Genomic DNA, 17,235 nt, shown 5'->3' on the forward strand with positions numbered 1-17,235 from the left:
AAGGCCAAAAGGACTGCCTGGCTCTGCACAGCAGGCCCGTCCCTCACATGGACATGGTGGCTCTGGCAGCTCCTCACACCGTCCCATTGCTCAGCCGTCAAATCCAGGCCCACCCATGAGTAACCAAGTGCCCAAACCTTCCACACGCTGCTGTGTGCTGCTGCTTCCAGAGGGAATGAAAACAAGAGAGAAGAATTTGTCTTAGAGGGTGTGAGCACAATCTCCTGCAGGTGTGGACCTGCATCTCTCCCTTGGAGCTTCCACTGATCAGAACCAAATGCTGATTAGGGCAATGCGAGAAATCAACTCATTAATTATAAGAATTCTACTATTTGCAACAAACCAGGAGGTGGATTCCTCCACAAGATCAGTGAGGAGCTATGATGAGGGTGAAGTCCTTCTGTACAGGACACAGATGCTCACTGGCCCGTCCAAATGCATTAAATGCTGATGATTTTATCTGCATTAATCCTCAGAAGCACACACATGCCTGCCCCTGCCTGACATAAACCAGGAGCTCTTTTGTACTGGTCCCCACCACGAATGACATTTTCATCCCTGTTTCTGGAGCTAAACTGAGTTTTTTAAAAATCTTTGATTAATAAATATTTCTCTGCATGATTTCTCCTTCCTGGTGTCTTCTTGCAGCCTGAAGCATCCAGAGCATGGAACACCAAAGATCCACCCTCTCCCCACTGTCCTCCCTCTCCATCCCCGAGGCCCTTCCCACTTGGAATTTGTGCCCTTACCTGCAGGCACAGGTGGGCACCTCCATGCCTCCCGTGCCCAAGCGCTGCCAGGGTCACCTTAGTGCCCAGCAGTACCTGAGTGGGGGTGGCTTCCTCAATGTCCCCAAAGCTGTCCCCACAGAGCAGTGCCACAGGGACCAGATGTCCCTCAGGAGGTCCCACCAACAGTGACCGTGTTTCTGCTCCAGAGAGGAGCAGGCAAGGACCCCGTCTGGGAAAAGATGCTCCAGGAAAGGACCAAGTGTGCCCAGAACCAGAATCAGGGTAAGGAGAACACACCTTAGTGCCCCTGTCCTGCACACCTGGTGTGTCTGAGAACCCAGGGCCAGAAACCCCCCCTTGCTCGGGGGCCCCAGCAGTGGCTCAGCACCAGTGTGCAAACGCTTCACCCCCAGGCCTCACAATCAAGGGAGAGAGAAACATCCCAGGCCAGCACACCTACCCTGGGCTATTTCACCTCCCAACACAACAGTGGGGACCAAACCTGTCATCCTCCTTTGTCCCCTGGACCCAGGAGTCACAGCCCAGGGCAGGATCCTGCCCCCAGCAGCAAAGTTGGCTGGGATCAGTCCTTGGGGCAGAGAGCAGCCCCTCAGCCTCCAGTGAGGCCACACATGCCTGGTGAAAATACACAAGTTAAAACCATGAGCCAGAGAACACAAAACTGTGGGTCGTGTAAAACATCAGGATTTACTTAACTGCACAGCCAGGACAGTTTTCCAAAGGTCAATAAAAACAGCCACTTGATAAACTCGTGTGTGTTGCACAGGTGTCTTCACAGAGCACTGGGCAAGGTCCCAGATTCTGACCTGGGAAAGCAAAATTCCCACCCCCACTGAACCACCCTCCCTCCCCTCACCAGTAAGAGCAGCACTAACTACTTTGGGCTGCCCAGGAATCCTTTGGCTTTGCATCTACACCCTCCTCTATGGAATTCACCCCTGCAAACACAGTACCAGGAAATAAATGCTCCTTTAGAGCAGCCACAGTCCCTCGGGCAGTTCACTGAAGAGAGGCTTCTGCCCACCAGCCCAGTCCAACACTGCCATCCTCAGGATTCCAGCTGCACCACCAGCCAGGTGGGACTGACTGTGCCGATGAAATCCTGGATTCTGACAAAGTTCAGACACTGCTGTGCCAAGAACATCCTACAGAGTCCTAATGACCCCAACCAACTGACCCTCATTTTGTGACTGCTCTACTTCACACAGGGAGAAAAACAGATGTTAGTGAAAATGCCAATTCTCTAGAGTTTTTTTTAATGATTAGCACTGAACAAATCCTGCTTGTTACTGTCTTCACCAATACTACATTCAGCACAGCATTAGATAATAAAAATAAATTGCACTATAAAATCCCATTAAAAGTCTCAGTTAAGCTGAAAGATAAAAGGCAAAACATTATTTCATATAAGCTGCCAGGGGCCACGGAGACAATCTGTATTTCTTCTACTTGTGAGCATTGGTGTGCAAATGCCAGGACAAGACCAACTCCCAGGTCTTCATTTCAGCATAGGAGAGGCAAAGAAGTTACCCTGATGCCCAAACTGGGTTGTTGACTTGCTTTTGCTCCCAAATCTAATTCAAGAGAAACACAAGAATATCAGTTTGGAATTCTGGACACAGAGGTTCAACACTCTCCCTTTTTCAGGGAACATCCACCCAGATTTCACCCACCTCCCAATGCTCCTCTCCCTACCATGAGAGGATGTTTGTTACCCAAACCTGCTGCTCCCACAGCACAGATTAAGGGAGGGCTCACTGAGTACTAAGTGCAGGCTGCCCCCAAAGTCTCAGTTCTCCCTGAGCACCCAAAATCACCTGCAGTCATCCCAAACGTGGCATGACAGCACCCCCTGACACTCACTTGGGCGTGGTCTTGCTGAAGGTGGAGCGGACCCTCTGGGACAGGGAGCTGGACGAGGGTGTCTTGGAGAGCTGGTGCTCTGGGGTGGTGAGAGGTCCCAGGATGCTCACTGCCAAAAGAGAGCAGCACAGTGTGGGGACAGCTGAAGTTTTCTTTGCCATGCAGGGAACATCAGGCATTCCCTGGCATCTGTGAAAAGCACTAGACAAATCTGGCATTTCCTGGCACACTTTGCTTTTCCCTCTGCCTCCATGAAGTGAGAAGTGGCTGGCTCTGAGAGCTTTGCAGGCTGTGTGGATCGAGGGTTGCTGTTTTTAGTAACAGAGCAGAAGGCAGGGTTACCTTGGACCTCAGGTGTCCGTGGAGTGGAATAGGCGTTGGTGTTCTCAATCACGTGTGCTGGGTCAATGTTCTCCTGCTCCACCATCATCAGCTGGCTCCAGTAGTCCATGGGCAGCAGCAGGAGCCGCTCCACCACCTACAGAGACACCTGTGAGTCACTGATCACAGAGTCATGGAATGGTTTGGGTTGGAAGAGAGACAATCCCCACGTTTGTCCTACCTTGGGCTGACGCTTGGTGTCTTGCAGCAGAGTCATGGGGTCAGGATCTGGTACTGCGTGGGCGACTATGGTGGGGCCAAAGACTTTGGCCAAATTGGAGATGTCCATTTTAGTGTCTGGGCTCTGAGCCACCCTGCATTAAAAGAAACATGGAAAGAATGTAGTTTCCCTCCTTCACTTGTAATTCAAGTCCCCTGTCCCACACACACTTGGCCTCCAAGTGAACAGGTTTGTTCCAGAATGAAGACTTCATGCTCACGAGCAGTAACCAGACCCAATTAGAAAAGGCACCACTGGGGCAACCTTTCCCTTCCAAATCACAGAATGGCTTGGGTTGGGAGGGACCTTTGAGATCACCTAGTTCCAACCCCCCGTCCATCAGAATGTACCTCTGCAGGTGGACCATGAGGAAAGCCAAGGTGTCCCTGTTGGCCTGAGGAAGTTCTCCAACTGCTTGGTACATAGCAGCAATGCTGTTATCCTCATCTGGGATTTCTAGCAGGAAAAAAATAATATTTAGACCTAAGAAAGTGCTCCCAGAAGCTGCAACATTCCCCTCACAGCCACAGCTACCCTGAGAAATAAAGAAGCTAGAAACTTCTCAAGGTGTGCTAATAATCTTGTATCCTGCCCAACTAGAACTCGGGCACAAGGGCTCCACAGAGCACCACAGGCTGCTGGTTCACTTGACAGCAAAAACCACCACCACGGAGCCTCAGGAAAGAGCTGGAGATGTCACACAGCAGCTCCTCACCTGCAGCTTCCATGAAAGTCTTGTTTAACCGGAAAGTGAGCAGGGGCTCTTTCAGGCTGCGCAGGAAGTCCTTGAGAAGGCCGCAGATGGCGTGGATATCGTCCACCTTACTGAGCAAAGGAATGTTCTTTGCTCTGAGAAACTTCTCCTTCAGCTCCCTCACAGTCTTGTCACAGCCAGAGATGCGGTAAATGCCGGTCTGTTGGCACAAAGCTTGGCTCAGAGGAGGAGGTCAATTGGCTTTCTTCCATCCCCACCTTCTCCCCACACCTGAGTCACCCGTGCACACCATAAATAAGGGATATTTGGGTTAACAATTTGCTTCTCTAACACCACAACCCATTTCATTGGCACTGTTTCACACCTCATTTTCTTCTTACCTCATGCAGCCCTCGTTGCTCAATCTCATTAACACAGTGCACGATGATGGAAGGGATCATTGGAGGAGTAGAAGGGACAAAATCCATCAAGGTGCCCTAAAAGGCAGAAAGGAAAGGAAAAAAAAAAGATGGATTCAGTCACCAAGACATGGAAAATACTCTCTCAGGAATTCACAGCAAGATCTATGGTCGGAAAACAAGAATTGTTGCTCTTCTCAGGACTGATGAAGAAACATCGCATCCATCAGCACAACACTGCATCGCCTGCCCAGAGCTGCCACCTTCCCCACTCAACGCCCTCCTACCATCACACCCCGACACCCCCTCCCTGCTTGTGCAATGATGCATTAGCGAGCTCATTTGCATGTCATTATGCAGCTCTGAGCAACAGGAGCTCTGCTGGGGAAGGCAGCTTTGGAGCTGGGCAAGCGCCAAGGCAGGGTGGCCCCTGCGGTGGCAGCCCCAGCGCCGGGCACTGACCCACCTCCCCGATGCGCACCGGCGTGCCCGTCAGCGTGGGGATGCAGGGCAGGGGGCAGCGCTCCCGGCACTCGGGGTGAGCCACCACCCGGCAGTCCCTGCACTTCAGGGAGATCTTCCCAAACTTGACTCTCTTTCCACACGGGACACACGATTCTGGCTTGATAACCTGGTGATCCAGAGCACACAGATGGGAGAGATTAGTGCAGTGTCGTAACTCAGCGGGAATTAAACTGGGTAACAGGTCTCTGATCCATGCAGGTAACTGGTACAGGTCATATTGACCTGAGACTAATCATGGAATAGCCTGAATTGGAAGAGAGCCACAGAGATCATCAGTGCAGCTCCTGGCCTTGCACAGACACCCCAACAACCCCACCCTGTGCATCCCTGGGAGCATTGTCCTAACTCTTCTGGAGCTCTGGCAGCCATGCCCATCCCCTGTCCCCCCTCTGGGAGAAGAACCTTTTCCTATTATCCAGCCTAAACCTCCCTTGACACAGCTTCTTATCACACAGATTCCAAGATGGAAGGAGATGCTTTTCCATCTCCTCCTGCCTTAGACCCACCGTCTTTGAAACAAAGTCGTGCAGCCTCACTCCCCCGTTGTGCTGCGGGGTGCTGGAGCCATCGGTGTCCTGCTTGGACTCCAGCTGCTTACTGCCTATGCTGGACTCACTGTTCCAGGGCTGCAAAGGACCTGGAGGACACAAGAGGAAGAGGCTGGAATCACCCTCTGCCCCCAAAAGCATGGGCATCATAAATTAGAAGCAGCTCCCAGGTCCTGGAAGGAATAAGGGACATTTCAGGACAAGCTGTGTAGCTGTGTCAGGACAGACAGGGATGTTACACCCACCGCTCTTCCTGCGGCTCCTCCGAGGGTAAGGCACAGTCTGGATGGTAGAAATGGCTTCAATTGGGCCACCATCGTTGGGGACCATCACAGTGGTCTTTGCAACTATGGATTCATTAGCCTGGAATGACAGATACATCAGTGGCAGGAGTGCTGACAGAACACGGGAGTTCCAGCAGCCCTGGAAACAGGCAGGAACTGTGGCCAGGTGTACACAAACCCAGCTGTGACCCCCATACCTGGTCTGCTGTGTTGCTAATGGATCTGGATTTCTTCTGAGGAGCTGGGGGGCCTTCAGCAAACTGCCTGGAAGAGCGCTGAAAGAGAGCACATTCCTGTGTCAAAGCAGGAATGCTGCTCACTTGGCAGTCCACTGGCCCAGGATGACTAGGACTGAACACTTCACACATCTGTGGTGTGTGCAGACAAGTCCTTCAAGGGTAACTCTGTTGTGTGGCAACCTTGGAGGTCCCAGGAAGAATTAGGGAACCTCTTTCAAATTTTCCTAGCCAGCTTTATAATTTAGATCAGAAAGAAAGAAACCCAACCTAAGAAAGGAGGGCAAAAAAGCCCCAAACAAACCCACGAACTACACACACAAAAACCATCAACTAAGCAGGTCCCAGACTCTTCCCAGCTCCACTAGGGTGATGGTTTCAGGTTCTTTCCCACCTGTATCTTATGCTTTAATCTGCAGAACGAGCACAAGCTCCTTAACAAAATAGAAAAATGTTAACTTCCATTTTCCCCTAATCTGGGAGCTGCAATAATCTCCAAGTGTTTTCTTGCAAACCCCAGACTGTAAAAACCCAGGATATCCAGAAGTCCACTCGTTTTCAGTACACAAACAATGACATCAGCCCTAAATTTCAATCTAAACCCCCACAGCAGCAGCAAAGCCAATAGAGGTCTGACTGTGTTTAGTGGCTCAGAGGTCAGGACAGGTGGCTGTGAGGTGACAGATGGTGGCATTGTGGCAGCCAGGGGGAACAAAGGAAACTATGTGACAGGAACAATTGAACAATACCCGCTTCTCTCTCCTCTTCAGCCTGACAGCTTTCACCACCGAGGAATCCCAGTCCTGGGGGAAGGACACAGCACTGGTTAATGGTAAATAGCACACAGCCCCTGGCCAGGGCTTTCATCAAATTTTAGCCAACAGCACACTCGGGAAATGCAAATCAGCTCAGCCAGGTTAATATCCCAGTAATCCAAACACAAAGGGTCTCTGGAGATCAACCCCCTCCCCTCGGGCTTTACAGGGGAGGAGAACTTCAGAAACGGAGTTACATTACCAGTGAGTCATCGCTCTTGTCAAAGCTGATGTCTGACAGAATTGAGCCAGATTCATCTATTGTAGACAGCCTAAAAAACAAAAATTAGAAGGAGCTTGTATCAGTTTGGCTTTCAGTCAGTCACGGTTCCAGAACAATCCCACTGACTCAGAAGAGCCGTATTTCAAAGTGGAACAAAAAGGGGAACTGTTGACATGGGTGAGGAATGTGTCACAGCGGCCGACAGCTGGATGGATGCCTGACACCTCAGATAAAATGCTGCTTCCCTACCTTTTGTTGCCTGCACTTCCCACAGAAGGCTGTGGCCTGTTCAGGAAGGCCAGGACAGACTTCTGCTCCTCGCTGAGCTGGATGCTGCCGGAGGCATCACACATGAGCAGCTCCCGAATCAGCTGGATTTGCCGCTCCTGTGAGCACAGATAACATCAGCAGCTGGATACGCTGTGTTTAATTACTGTAAGACCCGACCGAGTGCCTGCGATACCAGAGATAAGCTCTCAGAACTGGTGTCAATGGACTGCTAATGGCTGCAGGCAGGTAATGGCAGCTCAGACAGGTAATGGCAGCTCAGCTCCATCAGCAGCCAGTCTCCTTTCCCAGATCAAAGCAGGAGGCTGCTCCGAGGAGCCGAGCCAATTCCTTGCTTTTTATTTTTCCTTTCCTCCCTGTGAGTGCCAGTCCTTCTTTGCCACTGATCAATGCAGTTTAATCGCCTTGTCTCCACACTCTCGAGAGCTGATGGGTAACACCGGAATTACTCACCAGCTTCTCACAGTCCATTTCAGCTTTTTGCCTCCGTTTGATCTCCACATCCACCTGATTGCGGGCGTGTTTCAGCTTCACGTCCAGGGCACTGCGCTCAGCTTCTGTCTTCATCAGGAGATCTTTGTACCTGCCGAGCTCCTGCTCTAGTTTCTGCCATTTCCTCCGGTTCTCCTCAAAGTTCTTGGCTAACTGAATAAACTCTGGGGAGAGAACACATGAAGCCTTAGCTGGGCAGGCAGAGGAGCAGCTGACAGCAGGTATCTGTTCACACTGAAACCCAGGATTCCTGAGGCTGGAAAAGACCCCACTCCCACCTCATCACCCAGCCCAGAGCACTGAGTGCCACCTCCAGTCATTCCTTGGACCTCTCCAGGGATGGGCACTCCAAACCTCCCTGGGCAGACCAGACCCCCTCCAATCCCTGACTGCTCTTTCCAGGAAGAAATTCTTCCTCCTGATGCCCAACCTGAGACATGGAGAACCCAGCCTTTGGGCCAACCCAGCCACACAAGAGATGTCCATGAGCTCTTCCATTTCTCAGACCAAGCCCCTCCTGTCTGCACCAGCCAGAAGAGCTGGAACACAAGACAAAGCCAGTCTGCTACAAGCAGAACGTGGCCCTACACAGAAATTCAGCTGGGACTTGATGTTTCTCCACAAAGGAAAAACCCAGATCACCCTGGTTTTAGCATCTTCAGCAGATTTTCCAGGAACAAAACTCACGGCATTCATTTCCTTCGCTCAGGAGCTCGGCCTGGCGCGTGAGCTGCTCGAACAGACCCCGCAGGTTCACCATGGCAATCTCCATCCTCCTGCCAAAAAGCCACAGCTAAACAAGCAGCCCAGCCCTTCCCTGCCCCCTCCGAGCAGAAACCAGCCCAAAGGAAAGGGAACCAGCCTCAGAGTCTCTGGCTGTAATGCTTTCAGGCGGGTTTGAGAAGCTGCACCAACAAAACTCATGTTTTATGGAAATATATGCATCTACTTTTTCTCATTGGGGATGGAAATCCACAGCCCTGCACAGTTTATGGATCACAGAGCCTTAGAGAGAGGCAGATCTGCCCATCTTAGTGCTTCCACTATCCCCCAGCACAGCACAGAACCCAAGGCAAGATGAGGGATCCCAAGTCCTTCCCTTCCGAAAGGATGCAGAACACAGCCCGTGCCCTGTCTACAAATAACTTGGTACTATGTAGGCCACTAAAAACCTGCAAGTTTTCAGCACTTTGTAAGATAAAAATAGGAGCAACATTCTGGAGAATTTTAATACAGTTTTAAATTTAGCTGCATTTTAACTTACAGCTCCTCCTGCAAATAGCTGTTAAAATTCAAGCAGTCAGCACATTTCTCTCAAACAGCAGCAACAACGGCATAAACAGAGGCAGCGAAGGGGAAAGTCTCCAGCTCAGCAAGACAGAAATGACTTCACGAATGCGAGGGGTGGCTGGGGCAGGCAGGGCAGCCGGGGTTGGGACATGAGCTGGCCTGGGAGAGGTGCCAGCAGGGAACAACCCAGCAGCACAGGCGGCTTTGAGGTACCTGTTCCACAGGTGCAGACCTCACAGGCACACCGATACCTCGGTACTTTCTCTATTAATTGCACTGCGAGGTGTGGAACAGCTCTGCCCTTGTCGTGCGAGCTCACAGCACGGGGCACGCCCAGCTCGGTGCCTCAATTACCAGCACCAGCATCTCCATCCCCGCGCCCACCGCGACCCCCGAGGCCGGGAGGCCGCCGGGACCTGCCCGGCCCGTGGAGCGCCCTCAGTGCCGGGGGACCGGGGCTCCGACTCCCGGGGTGGAACGGGCCTGGGCGTGTCCGGGGTCCGTTCCCCTCAGCCCTCAAGCCTCCCCTCAGCCCTCAGGGTTCCCCGCAGTCCCCTGAGCCCCCGGTTCCTCCCAGCCCGGCCCCGCACTCACCCGAGCCCCCCGGGCTCCCCTCAGGTTTCCCTCAGGCTCCCTCACCTGGGCCGCGGCTCTGGCCCCAGCGGCACGCGCGGCCCCAACGGCCCCGCGCTCCGGTTTGAATCCGCGCCTCCAGCCAATCCCCGCGGGCCCCGGCTCCCCGCTCCCGGCCTCTCATTGGCTGCGCTCAGGGCGGCCCTGAAGCCAGCCCGGCGCCATGTCTGCTGAGGGCGGGGCCCGCCTGCTCGGCGGGGCCGGGCGTGGAGGGGTCCAGGCGCCATCTTTGCTGCTGGAGCCGCGCGTTGCTTAGCAACGGGAACGCCGGGCCCCTCAGGCCTAGGCCTGCTCCTTGTCCACCCTCCAGAGGGGCTGTTCTGGGCAGGAAAAGCCCTTCTCAGGCCAAACCTGGTTGTTATGTCCAGCAAAGCCATTGGCACAGGGCTCTTGTGGGCCTGAGCCCCCCGCGCTGGTTCTGCAAAGGGTCAGTACAAGGGGCTGGGTGCAGCCGCAGAGCGTTGAAATTCAGCACCAGGCTGTTTATGGAGTGTTGTCACTTGAGAAATACGATGCTTTTCGTCTTTAAACGTTGATTTGAGTAACAGCCGGCGACTTGTGCCAAAGGCGAAACCCATTTCAAGCCACGTACGAGTCTTCCCTGTGCAGGCGTTTAATATGCAAACAGATAAAACCCAAACCTAACAATTACACAAAGGGAATTCACATAATCATAAAATAACAACGTGCTTTAATCTTTTAAATCTGAAACAAAACAGCGGGTAATTGAAGAATGGATATTAGCAATTAGAAAGCGGAACTAAATGCTGAAAATTGCGCAGTGGAAAGGGGAGTTCATAAAGCAGATTGCTCTCATCATCCAGCTGCTTTGTTGGAGTTGCTTTATTTAGGGTATATAGTTTGTTTTAACTTAATAATAATTAATTCGTAATAGATTGTAAAAGGCCTCAAGATCTTTGGAAAAGTAAGCATTACTGTGGCTTCCTTGAAGAAGAGAGGCAAAATTATCTACATTTATTGGGGAGCTGAGGCTTAGAAGAAACACAACTCATCCTCTGAGCCCATGGCCAAGCGAAAGAAATGTTCTGACTCTGATATATTACCTTATAGTACAGGAAATCACCCAAAAGCCCAATTTTCCCCTGCCTGGGAAGAAGCTGGAGGTTGAAAGTTACACCTGGCTCTGCGAGAGCCTCTTGTGCAGGTACATCCCCAATTTGAGATGAGGCTCAGCTGTTTTGGTGTCAGCCCCGGCCTCCTGCAGCTCCTGCCTGTAATTAAATCTTCACAGCTAAGATGCCTCTATTGGCAGACCGTATTTATAGGCAGGCGAGTTGTTTTAGTGTCGTTCTGAAGAATTAAGGAGGCTTTTGCTCATAAGCAAATTCTGTTCTCTTTCCAATTGTCATCCGCAATCTCGTGCCAATAGAAAAGCACATTATTTTAGAGGATTGCCCCCGCGGTGCTTGTTGTGAGTTACTGCAGTAGGTGCTGGGCTCGTGCTACACAAATTACATTTCCTCCATATGTGTTCAACTGTCGTCCTTCCAAACCCTCCTCTGAGTCAGGAGGGTCTGAGCACCCCAAAAAGCTCCTCAGAACCCCCCCAGCCATGATGTGGACCTGGCAAATGGGTTCCTGCTCAGTCCCAGGCTCTAAAACCATTGTGGAGTCTCTTTGCTCCTCCTGGGTTGATGAATGGTGAGAGCACAGAGGTCAGCAGCACCTTTCATTTGGAGCTTTATTCCACGGGAGAAGAAAGGCAGAAGGGCTGAGGGCCTTTTCAGGAGCTGCTTTATGGCAAAGTAATTATATTCTCTTTTTGTTTGTGTCAGGAAAAGAGGGGGGGGGGAGAAGCCCTGAAATGTCTCATCTGGGAAACCGTTAATAGAATTTATGCTAATTTGATGATTCCGGCGATTACTGGCGGAAGCACTTCACATTCTCAGGCAGCAGAAATTCTCCTGCAGCTCCTCCCTCAGCCTCGCTGGGATGGTCTCCAGCCCATTCTCCTCCTGCAGCCACCCCAGACCCTTCACTGGGCAGCACTGGCTGACCCCAGAGTGTGACCCCAGAGTGTGACCCTGGCATGTGACACGAGGATGTCACCTGGATGTCACCAGGCTTGGTGCCGATCCCAGTGGCATCCCTGGTGACCCCATTCCTCCATCTTTTGGGGAAAATGGAAGGAAACCTGCCCCAGTGCCTCACAGTGAGAGCGAAGAGCAAAGCCAAAGCTCTCCCTGCCAGCCTCATCCTCTGGTGAAGCTTTGCAAACACCGATTGCTCTGCCCAGCTCCTGTAATTAACTCTGCAATTGCAAACCCATTTGTGCAGCTTTGTGCTCAGGGGAAACCTTTATTAAGTTCCTTTTAATCCAAAACCAGTTAGACCACGACAGTCTTCATAAACAGTCATTCAAAAAATAAAAAGGCAGGGGGGAGGCAAGGGGAATTAGAAACTTTTAAGACAACAACCTTTCTCCAGGGGAAAAAAAAAGGGAGAAAAAAAAATTATCTTAGGTGCATTTCTCTTGATGCATTCATACAGCAGGGGTGTGAAAAAAAAAAGTAGTTGTTCAGTAGTGTGAGGAAAAAATCCATCAGGCTGAGCAGGGAGGGCAGCTGGGGTTTAGCCAGAGGGAGATGGACCTTTTAGGGAATTAATTTCTGATTTCTCCTGGCTGGCCAGAGCCAGAGGCCGGCAGATGGCATCAGGCTCATGTGCTGGGTGGGAGCTGCAGGGCCTGGGCCATCCCTCAGCAGGGCAAAATGTGGCCAGAGCATCACCCACGGGGCTGGGAGGAGGAGGAGGAGGAGGATGAGCCCAGGGGGTCTGTGAGGAGGGGGATGATGAGCCCACAGGGTCTGTGAGCGGGGGCCAAAGGGGCCCTGGTTTTGCCATCAGTCCAACAACAAACCAGGTTCATTCATCTGGGACTGTCCCACCTGAGGGAACCCCGGGATGTTTCTTTCGTCAACTTCAGAGTGAAGATCACTCGGATGGGATGAGCCAAAGCCGCTGTAAACGGTGCATTAACGTCAGCAGAGGAGCCACGGCCTTGTCCTGAACTCCTTAAAAAACAAAGGGAGTCTCTATTGCCTTCATCTGGCTTTTAATGAATGACCTCTTGTCGCCGGGAGCTGCGTGCGGTGACAAAGGACCTTTGTGGGCCGATATTTATGATTTCATTTAAGCCAGGGAGCAAGCTAAGGGAGAGGGCTGGAGAATAAGAGCTGAGCTGATGGTTCTGTCTTTAAACTCAAGGGATCTTTATCTAGTTTTTGTATTAATACAGTTGTCATCTCTTAAATATTTGAGCGACTCACAGCCGTGAACGCTCCCACGCCGGAGGGACTCTCTGACTCGCTCCCAAGCCCACACCCTCCTCTGGACCTGGATGCTGGGGAGGAGGGAAGGGTTTGCATTTTCTTAGTGCCCCCCAAACCTTACCCACACAGGAAGCCTGCTGTGAGTGCCCACGACCTGCTCGTGGGGGGCCCCGGGCTCAAACACCCCTCCCCACGCCAGCGACTTGCCAACACTGATAAATTCTTGTCTTTTCCTTGGGCAGGCCTTGGTGGAGGATTAACCAGCTGGGAGTTAGGAGTGAGAGCGTGTCCCCTCTCCTTTGCCATGCAAACAGAGAAAATTAATCTTCCAGCTTCCTCTGATATTTGGGCTGAATTACAAGCTGGGAGCGGAGATAAAGCGCGGGCGAAGGAAGGCACAGGTACAGCGGAGCCGGGCTGCTGGCACAGGCCTTTGTCCGTGCAGATAACGCTCCCCTCCTGGAGTCATGCATAATTCACCAGCCTGCCTCCCTGTCCTGGTCATCCCTCCCTCTGCTTGCTCTGTTCTCCTCCCTGAGCAGCTGGAAGCTCCATGTCCGAGCGAGCCCTGGGGTGTCTGTGTGCAGGGCCACATCAAACCCCGCTGACAGCGTGGGTCGTGTTGGAACAAAGGTAAGGGGACCTTGTCCCCTCTGCCTGGAGGCTGATGGAGCTGTGGGTGACACCCCACAGCCTGTGCTGCTGTGGGACACCCGTGTCACCCTGCAGTTCCCACCTGCAGTCCAGCCCCAGCACAGCAGCACGGCCGCTCCTGCCAGGCCTGGGCTGTGTTTGGAATGCCCATCACATCCCAGCTCTGCCAACCACGCTATCTCCCTAAATCCCTCCACGTTCTACTTGGATGGAGGTTACATCCTCCGGGACACCAAGCCCAGCATTAACAGACACCAACTGCATTTTATTTGGTCGATCATCCGGAGGCTCTTGACAGAACTGTGCCACACAGAGCGGGAAAGCCATGGAGGTTTTCCACAGCCACCAAGAGTTCCTCTCCCAGAACAAAGCAAGAACAACCTCGGTCACTCCCGGCCAAACAGCAAACACACACACACACACACACACACACACACACACACCTGCTTAATGATTTTTGCTTTGTAAACTAAAGTGGTGCCATGAGTTTAATAACCACTGCTTGGGAGTAATTGGGGCGATTATTGTATGGCCCAGGGGGAAAATTGCAGCTTGTTATCTCCAGGGAGTAGCATTAGGATCCAGCAGATAATCAGACCGTTATTTGTTGCACTTCAGATGACATTTCTCATGGATTTAGAAACGATAGTGATCAAGCCATGTTGTCAGAGCCGCTGCCAAGCTGCGGAGTCCAGAGACCTGGAAGCTAAATAGCACCTGAAGCTGCCTGGGACAGCTGCTCTTCCAGCAGGAATAACAGACTTATGTGCCACATTGAGCTCAAAGACATCCAGACCTCAGCAGCACTCGCCTCTTCTTTAATTTGAGCTTCTCCTAAGAGAGACAACACTCAGGATGAGGATGCAGAGGGGGGATATCAGCTCCAACATGCCACTAACCAGATCTATACTCATACTCAGGTTTCTTTGAGACCTTCCCTCCTGTTTCTCCCTCTCCACCCCAATCAATGGCCTCTGCCTGTGCCCTCACCTCCAGCAGCCCTGAAATTTGAGGCTTGGGCAGGAGCTGCAGCATCAGGGCTGTTGTCTGCATGGTCCTGCAGAGACCAGCAGTGCTGGGCACCTTCCCCATGCCACAACCCCATCCCCTGAGCAGCTCCATCAGCGCTGCATCTCCCTGAGATATTTGTGCACCCCCAACAGCAACTTTCAGCCCCTCGGGGGTTTCTGAGCTGGGGGAGGCAGTTCCAGCAAACCCAGAGGGGGCAAGGCACAGCCCAGTGACACAGCCCAGTGTCACAGCCCAGGGACACAGCCCCAGCAGCAGCCTCGCACCCCACACCGTGCTCATCCAGCTCCCGGGTGCAAAGGGGGATTTTTAGCAAGGCTAAACCCTGCCAGAACCCCTGGCACACTCTCTTTTGTAGGTTTGCTGCACAGGAGCGTCCCCAAATCCTGGTTTGGGCTCTGCTGCCAGGGATGGGCTCACAGAGGACACGGCAGCACCTCGGCCCCACATGACGCCAGCAGTGAGGATCCTGCCAGGCTGGAGAGCTGAGCCAAGGCAGCTCCGCTATTGATCCCCGATCAATGACAGCTCAAGGCCTGGAAATGACAGCGCCTCTCCCCAGCCCTCAGCTCCCAGCCCAGGCTGGAGGCTCACGCAGAGGTTTAGCAATAATCTGAGGCAGCAGCGGGGATGGGAAGAGCCTCTTGCAGCAGGTGGGTTGTTCAACAAATTGGACACATAACGAGACAAAAGGCACAGAGGAAGGAGATCTGGTGGGACTGGACCTTTATCTCTGGCACGCTGGCCGCCAAATCTTTGTGCAATATTTATCAAGGGTGAGCGGACAGGAGAATTGGCAGTCGATGCATAAGTGAGGAATTAAAGCCACTGCCATCCTTATCTCCCTGGCAGAGCGAGGGGAGGGGTGGGCGGGAGCTGCGAGCCAGCCCAGGGCAATCGACTTTGAAACCATTTGTGGATTTAAGGAGTCCAAACTTTATTAGCTCAGCTGATGGGGAGCAGAGCAGAAGCACCAAGAGGGCAAAGCAGCACATCCACATCCTCGGGCTGCCTGGGCTGAGCGCTGCCTCCGGGCAGGCATTTCCACTGGAAAGTCCCTTGTGTCACCGATGAGACATTGCAGGGCTGGGGGACAGGGCAGAGCCGCTCCAGAGGCTCCAGGTAAGGGATCTGCGGTCTTTCACGCCCAGTTAAAATTCACTTTTAAACCGAGGAGCTGCTGCACTTTCTCTCCTAGTTTCTCCCAGCAGTGAGACAAAGGCAGGCGATGCTCTGCCCTCGGGACAGTCACGTTTTGCACAGTCAGAGGCACAGCTCCTGGGAAGAGCAGACACTGCTCTGCAGTTCCAGCCACCCTGTGGATCTGCCCAGGGGGACACAGCCAGGAAAAACACAGGAGAAGGGATGGACACAGAGCTGCAGGTCAGGCCATCGAGGGGGTTTGTGCACAAGCCATCCCCAGGGAGGGCCGCTCAGCCTCCGTCCAGGTGTCCCAGCCCTGCTGGCTGTGGATGGCGAGCAAAGGGCTGCTCCATTGCCAGCCTCCCCTGGGAATCCCCAGTGATCACATAACGTCTGTAATTAAGTCGATTATTGGCTTTTCTTTTGCTGAGACTGCACGTTCAAGATGGGCTCCATCTGCTCCTTGCATGGGCCTGGCTGCAGCAGGAGGGGACAAAGCCCCTCCTTCCAGAGAAAAGTGTCACTTCTGCCAGCAGGGGACAAGGACAAGGCCATGCTGGGGGCAGCAGCAGCCCCTGGACAATGGCTGTGGGTCCAGCTGCCCAACTCCCCCTTTCACCACACCAAACTCTGCCAGCCAGCCTTGTCCCCTTGGGCACCCATCAGCCCCAGCTCCACCGGGGCCATCAGCTTTGCTAAATTGTTTAAGGGGATTTGCATCTCTCTGTTTAATTTCTCTTCGATGCAAATAAAAGCCCAGGAAGCCAAGTGGGAGATGCTGGACTGCCATGCATCGGGGTGGCTGCTGGGAGGAAGATGCTCTGATCTCTGCCTGGAGCATCCAGGGCCACGTTCCCCCACTGCACCACGCAATCCCTCCCGCAGAAATGGGACACGAGCACCGAGAAGCGTCAACGCCAGAGTAATTCCCAGCTACAGCCCTTTCCAGGCAGGCTCCCCCTTTGGCCCTGCTGTGGTTCTCATAAATCCTCCCCAGGTTATTCCAGCTGCTGTCACGGAGCGGTGGCAGCAAATCTGAGCTTAGCTGGGAGCGGCGCACGTGGCGCCCGCGGGTCCCCAGCACCCATCTGCACCGCCTTTGTCTCCGCAGCCTTTGAGCCTCTCTTCCCCTCCTCTCTGCTGCAAAGAAACGCATTAGTTGCAACATTGCTTTAATTTGTTTGCCAGCTTTCGGAGATGGAGAGGCTCCTGCTCCCATCGGTGCCATTTGAGGATGCCGGCAGCGTTAACCCTTTGGCTCCCACTCCCCCGAGCTGCTGGAGCGGCTTTGGCACACCCGAGGCGCACGAGCTGCCTCCTCCAGCCCGGCTCTGCAGCCGACCTGGCACTTCCCAGATGCAGGGATCCATTTCCCCTTCCAGCTGCCCTCAGCATTTCCGTAATGAGATGAGTTTTGTTGTGACCACAACCAGTGTCAGAGGGAATAAAAGAC

At 53.0% G+C, this 17,235-nt stretch overlaps 1 protein-coding gene across 1 annotated transcript; it reads right to left on the bottom strand.

Annotated features, from left to right (window-relative positions):
- Positions 1–1,610: 1,610 nt before the first annotated feature.
- On the bottom strand, positions 1,611–9,632 carry RACGAP1 (Rac GTPase activating protein 1). The gene is made up of 17 exons (XM_054517677.1): positions 9,625–9,632; positions 8,428–8,516; positions 7,702–7,904; positions 7,210–7,346; positions 6,940–7,009; positions 6,672–6,725; positions 5,884–5,961; positions 5,648–5,765; positions 5,361–5,491; positions 4,796–4,960; positions 4,312–4,407; positions 3,932–4,130; positions 3,567–3,672; positions 3,178–3,310; positions 2,958–3,093; positions 2,616–2,724; positions 1,611–2,326 (listed from the first exon to the last, which is right to left on the bottom strand). Exons 2-17 carry the CDS (start codon positions 8,510–8,512, stop codon positions 2,251–2,253), a joined length of 1,896 nt encoding a protein of 631 aa, XP_054373652.1. The 5' UTR covers positions 8,513–8,516; positions 9,625–9,632; the 3' UTR covers positions 1,611–2,250.
- Positions 9,633–17,235: the final 7,603 nt, after the last annotated feature.

This window comes from Molothrus ater, chromosome 30 (genome assembly GCF_012460135.2).
Source record: "Molothrus ater isolate BHLD 08-10-18 breed brown headed cowbird chromosome 30, BPBGC_Mater_1.1, whole genome shotgun sequence".
NCBI classification, from domain to species: domain Eukaryota; kingdom Metazoa; phylum Chordata; class Aves; order Passeriformes; family Icteridae; genus Molothrus; species Molothrus ater.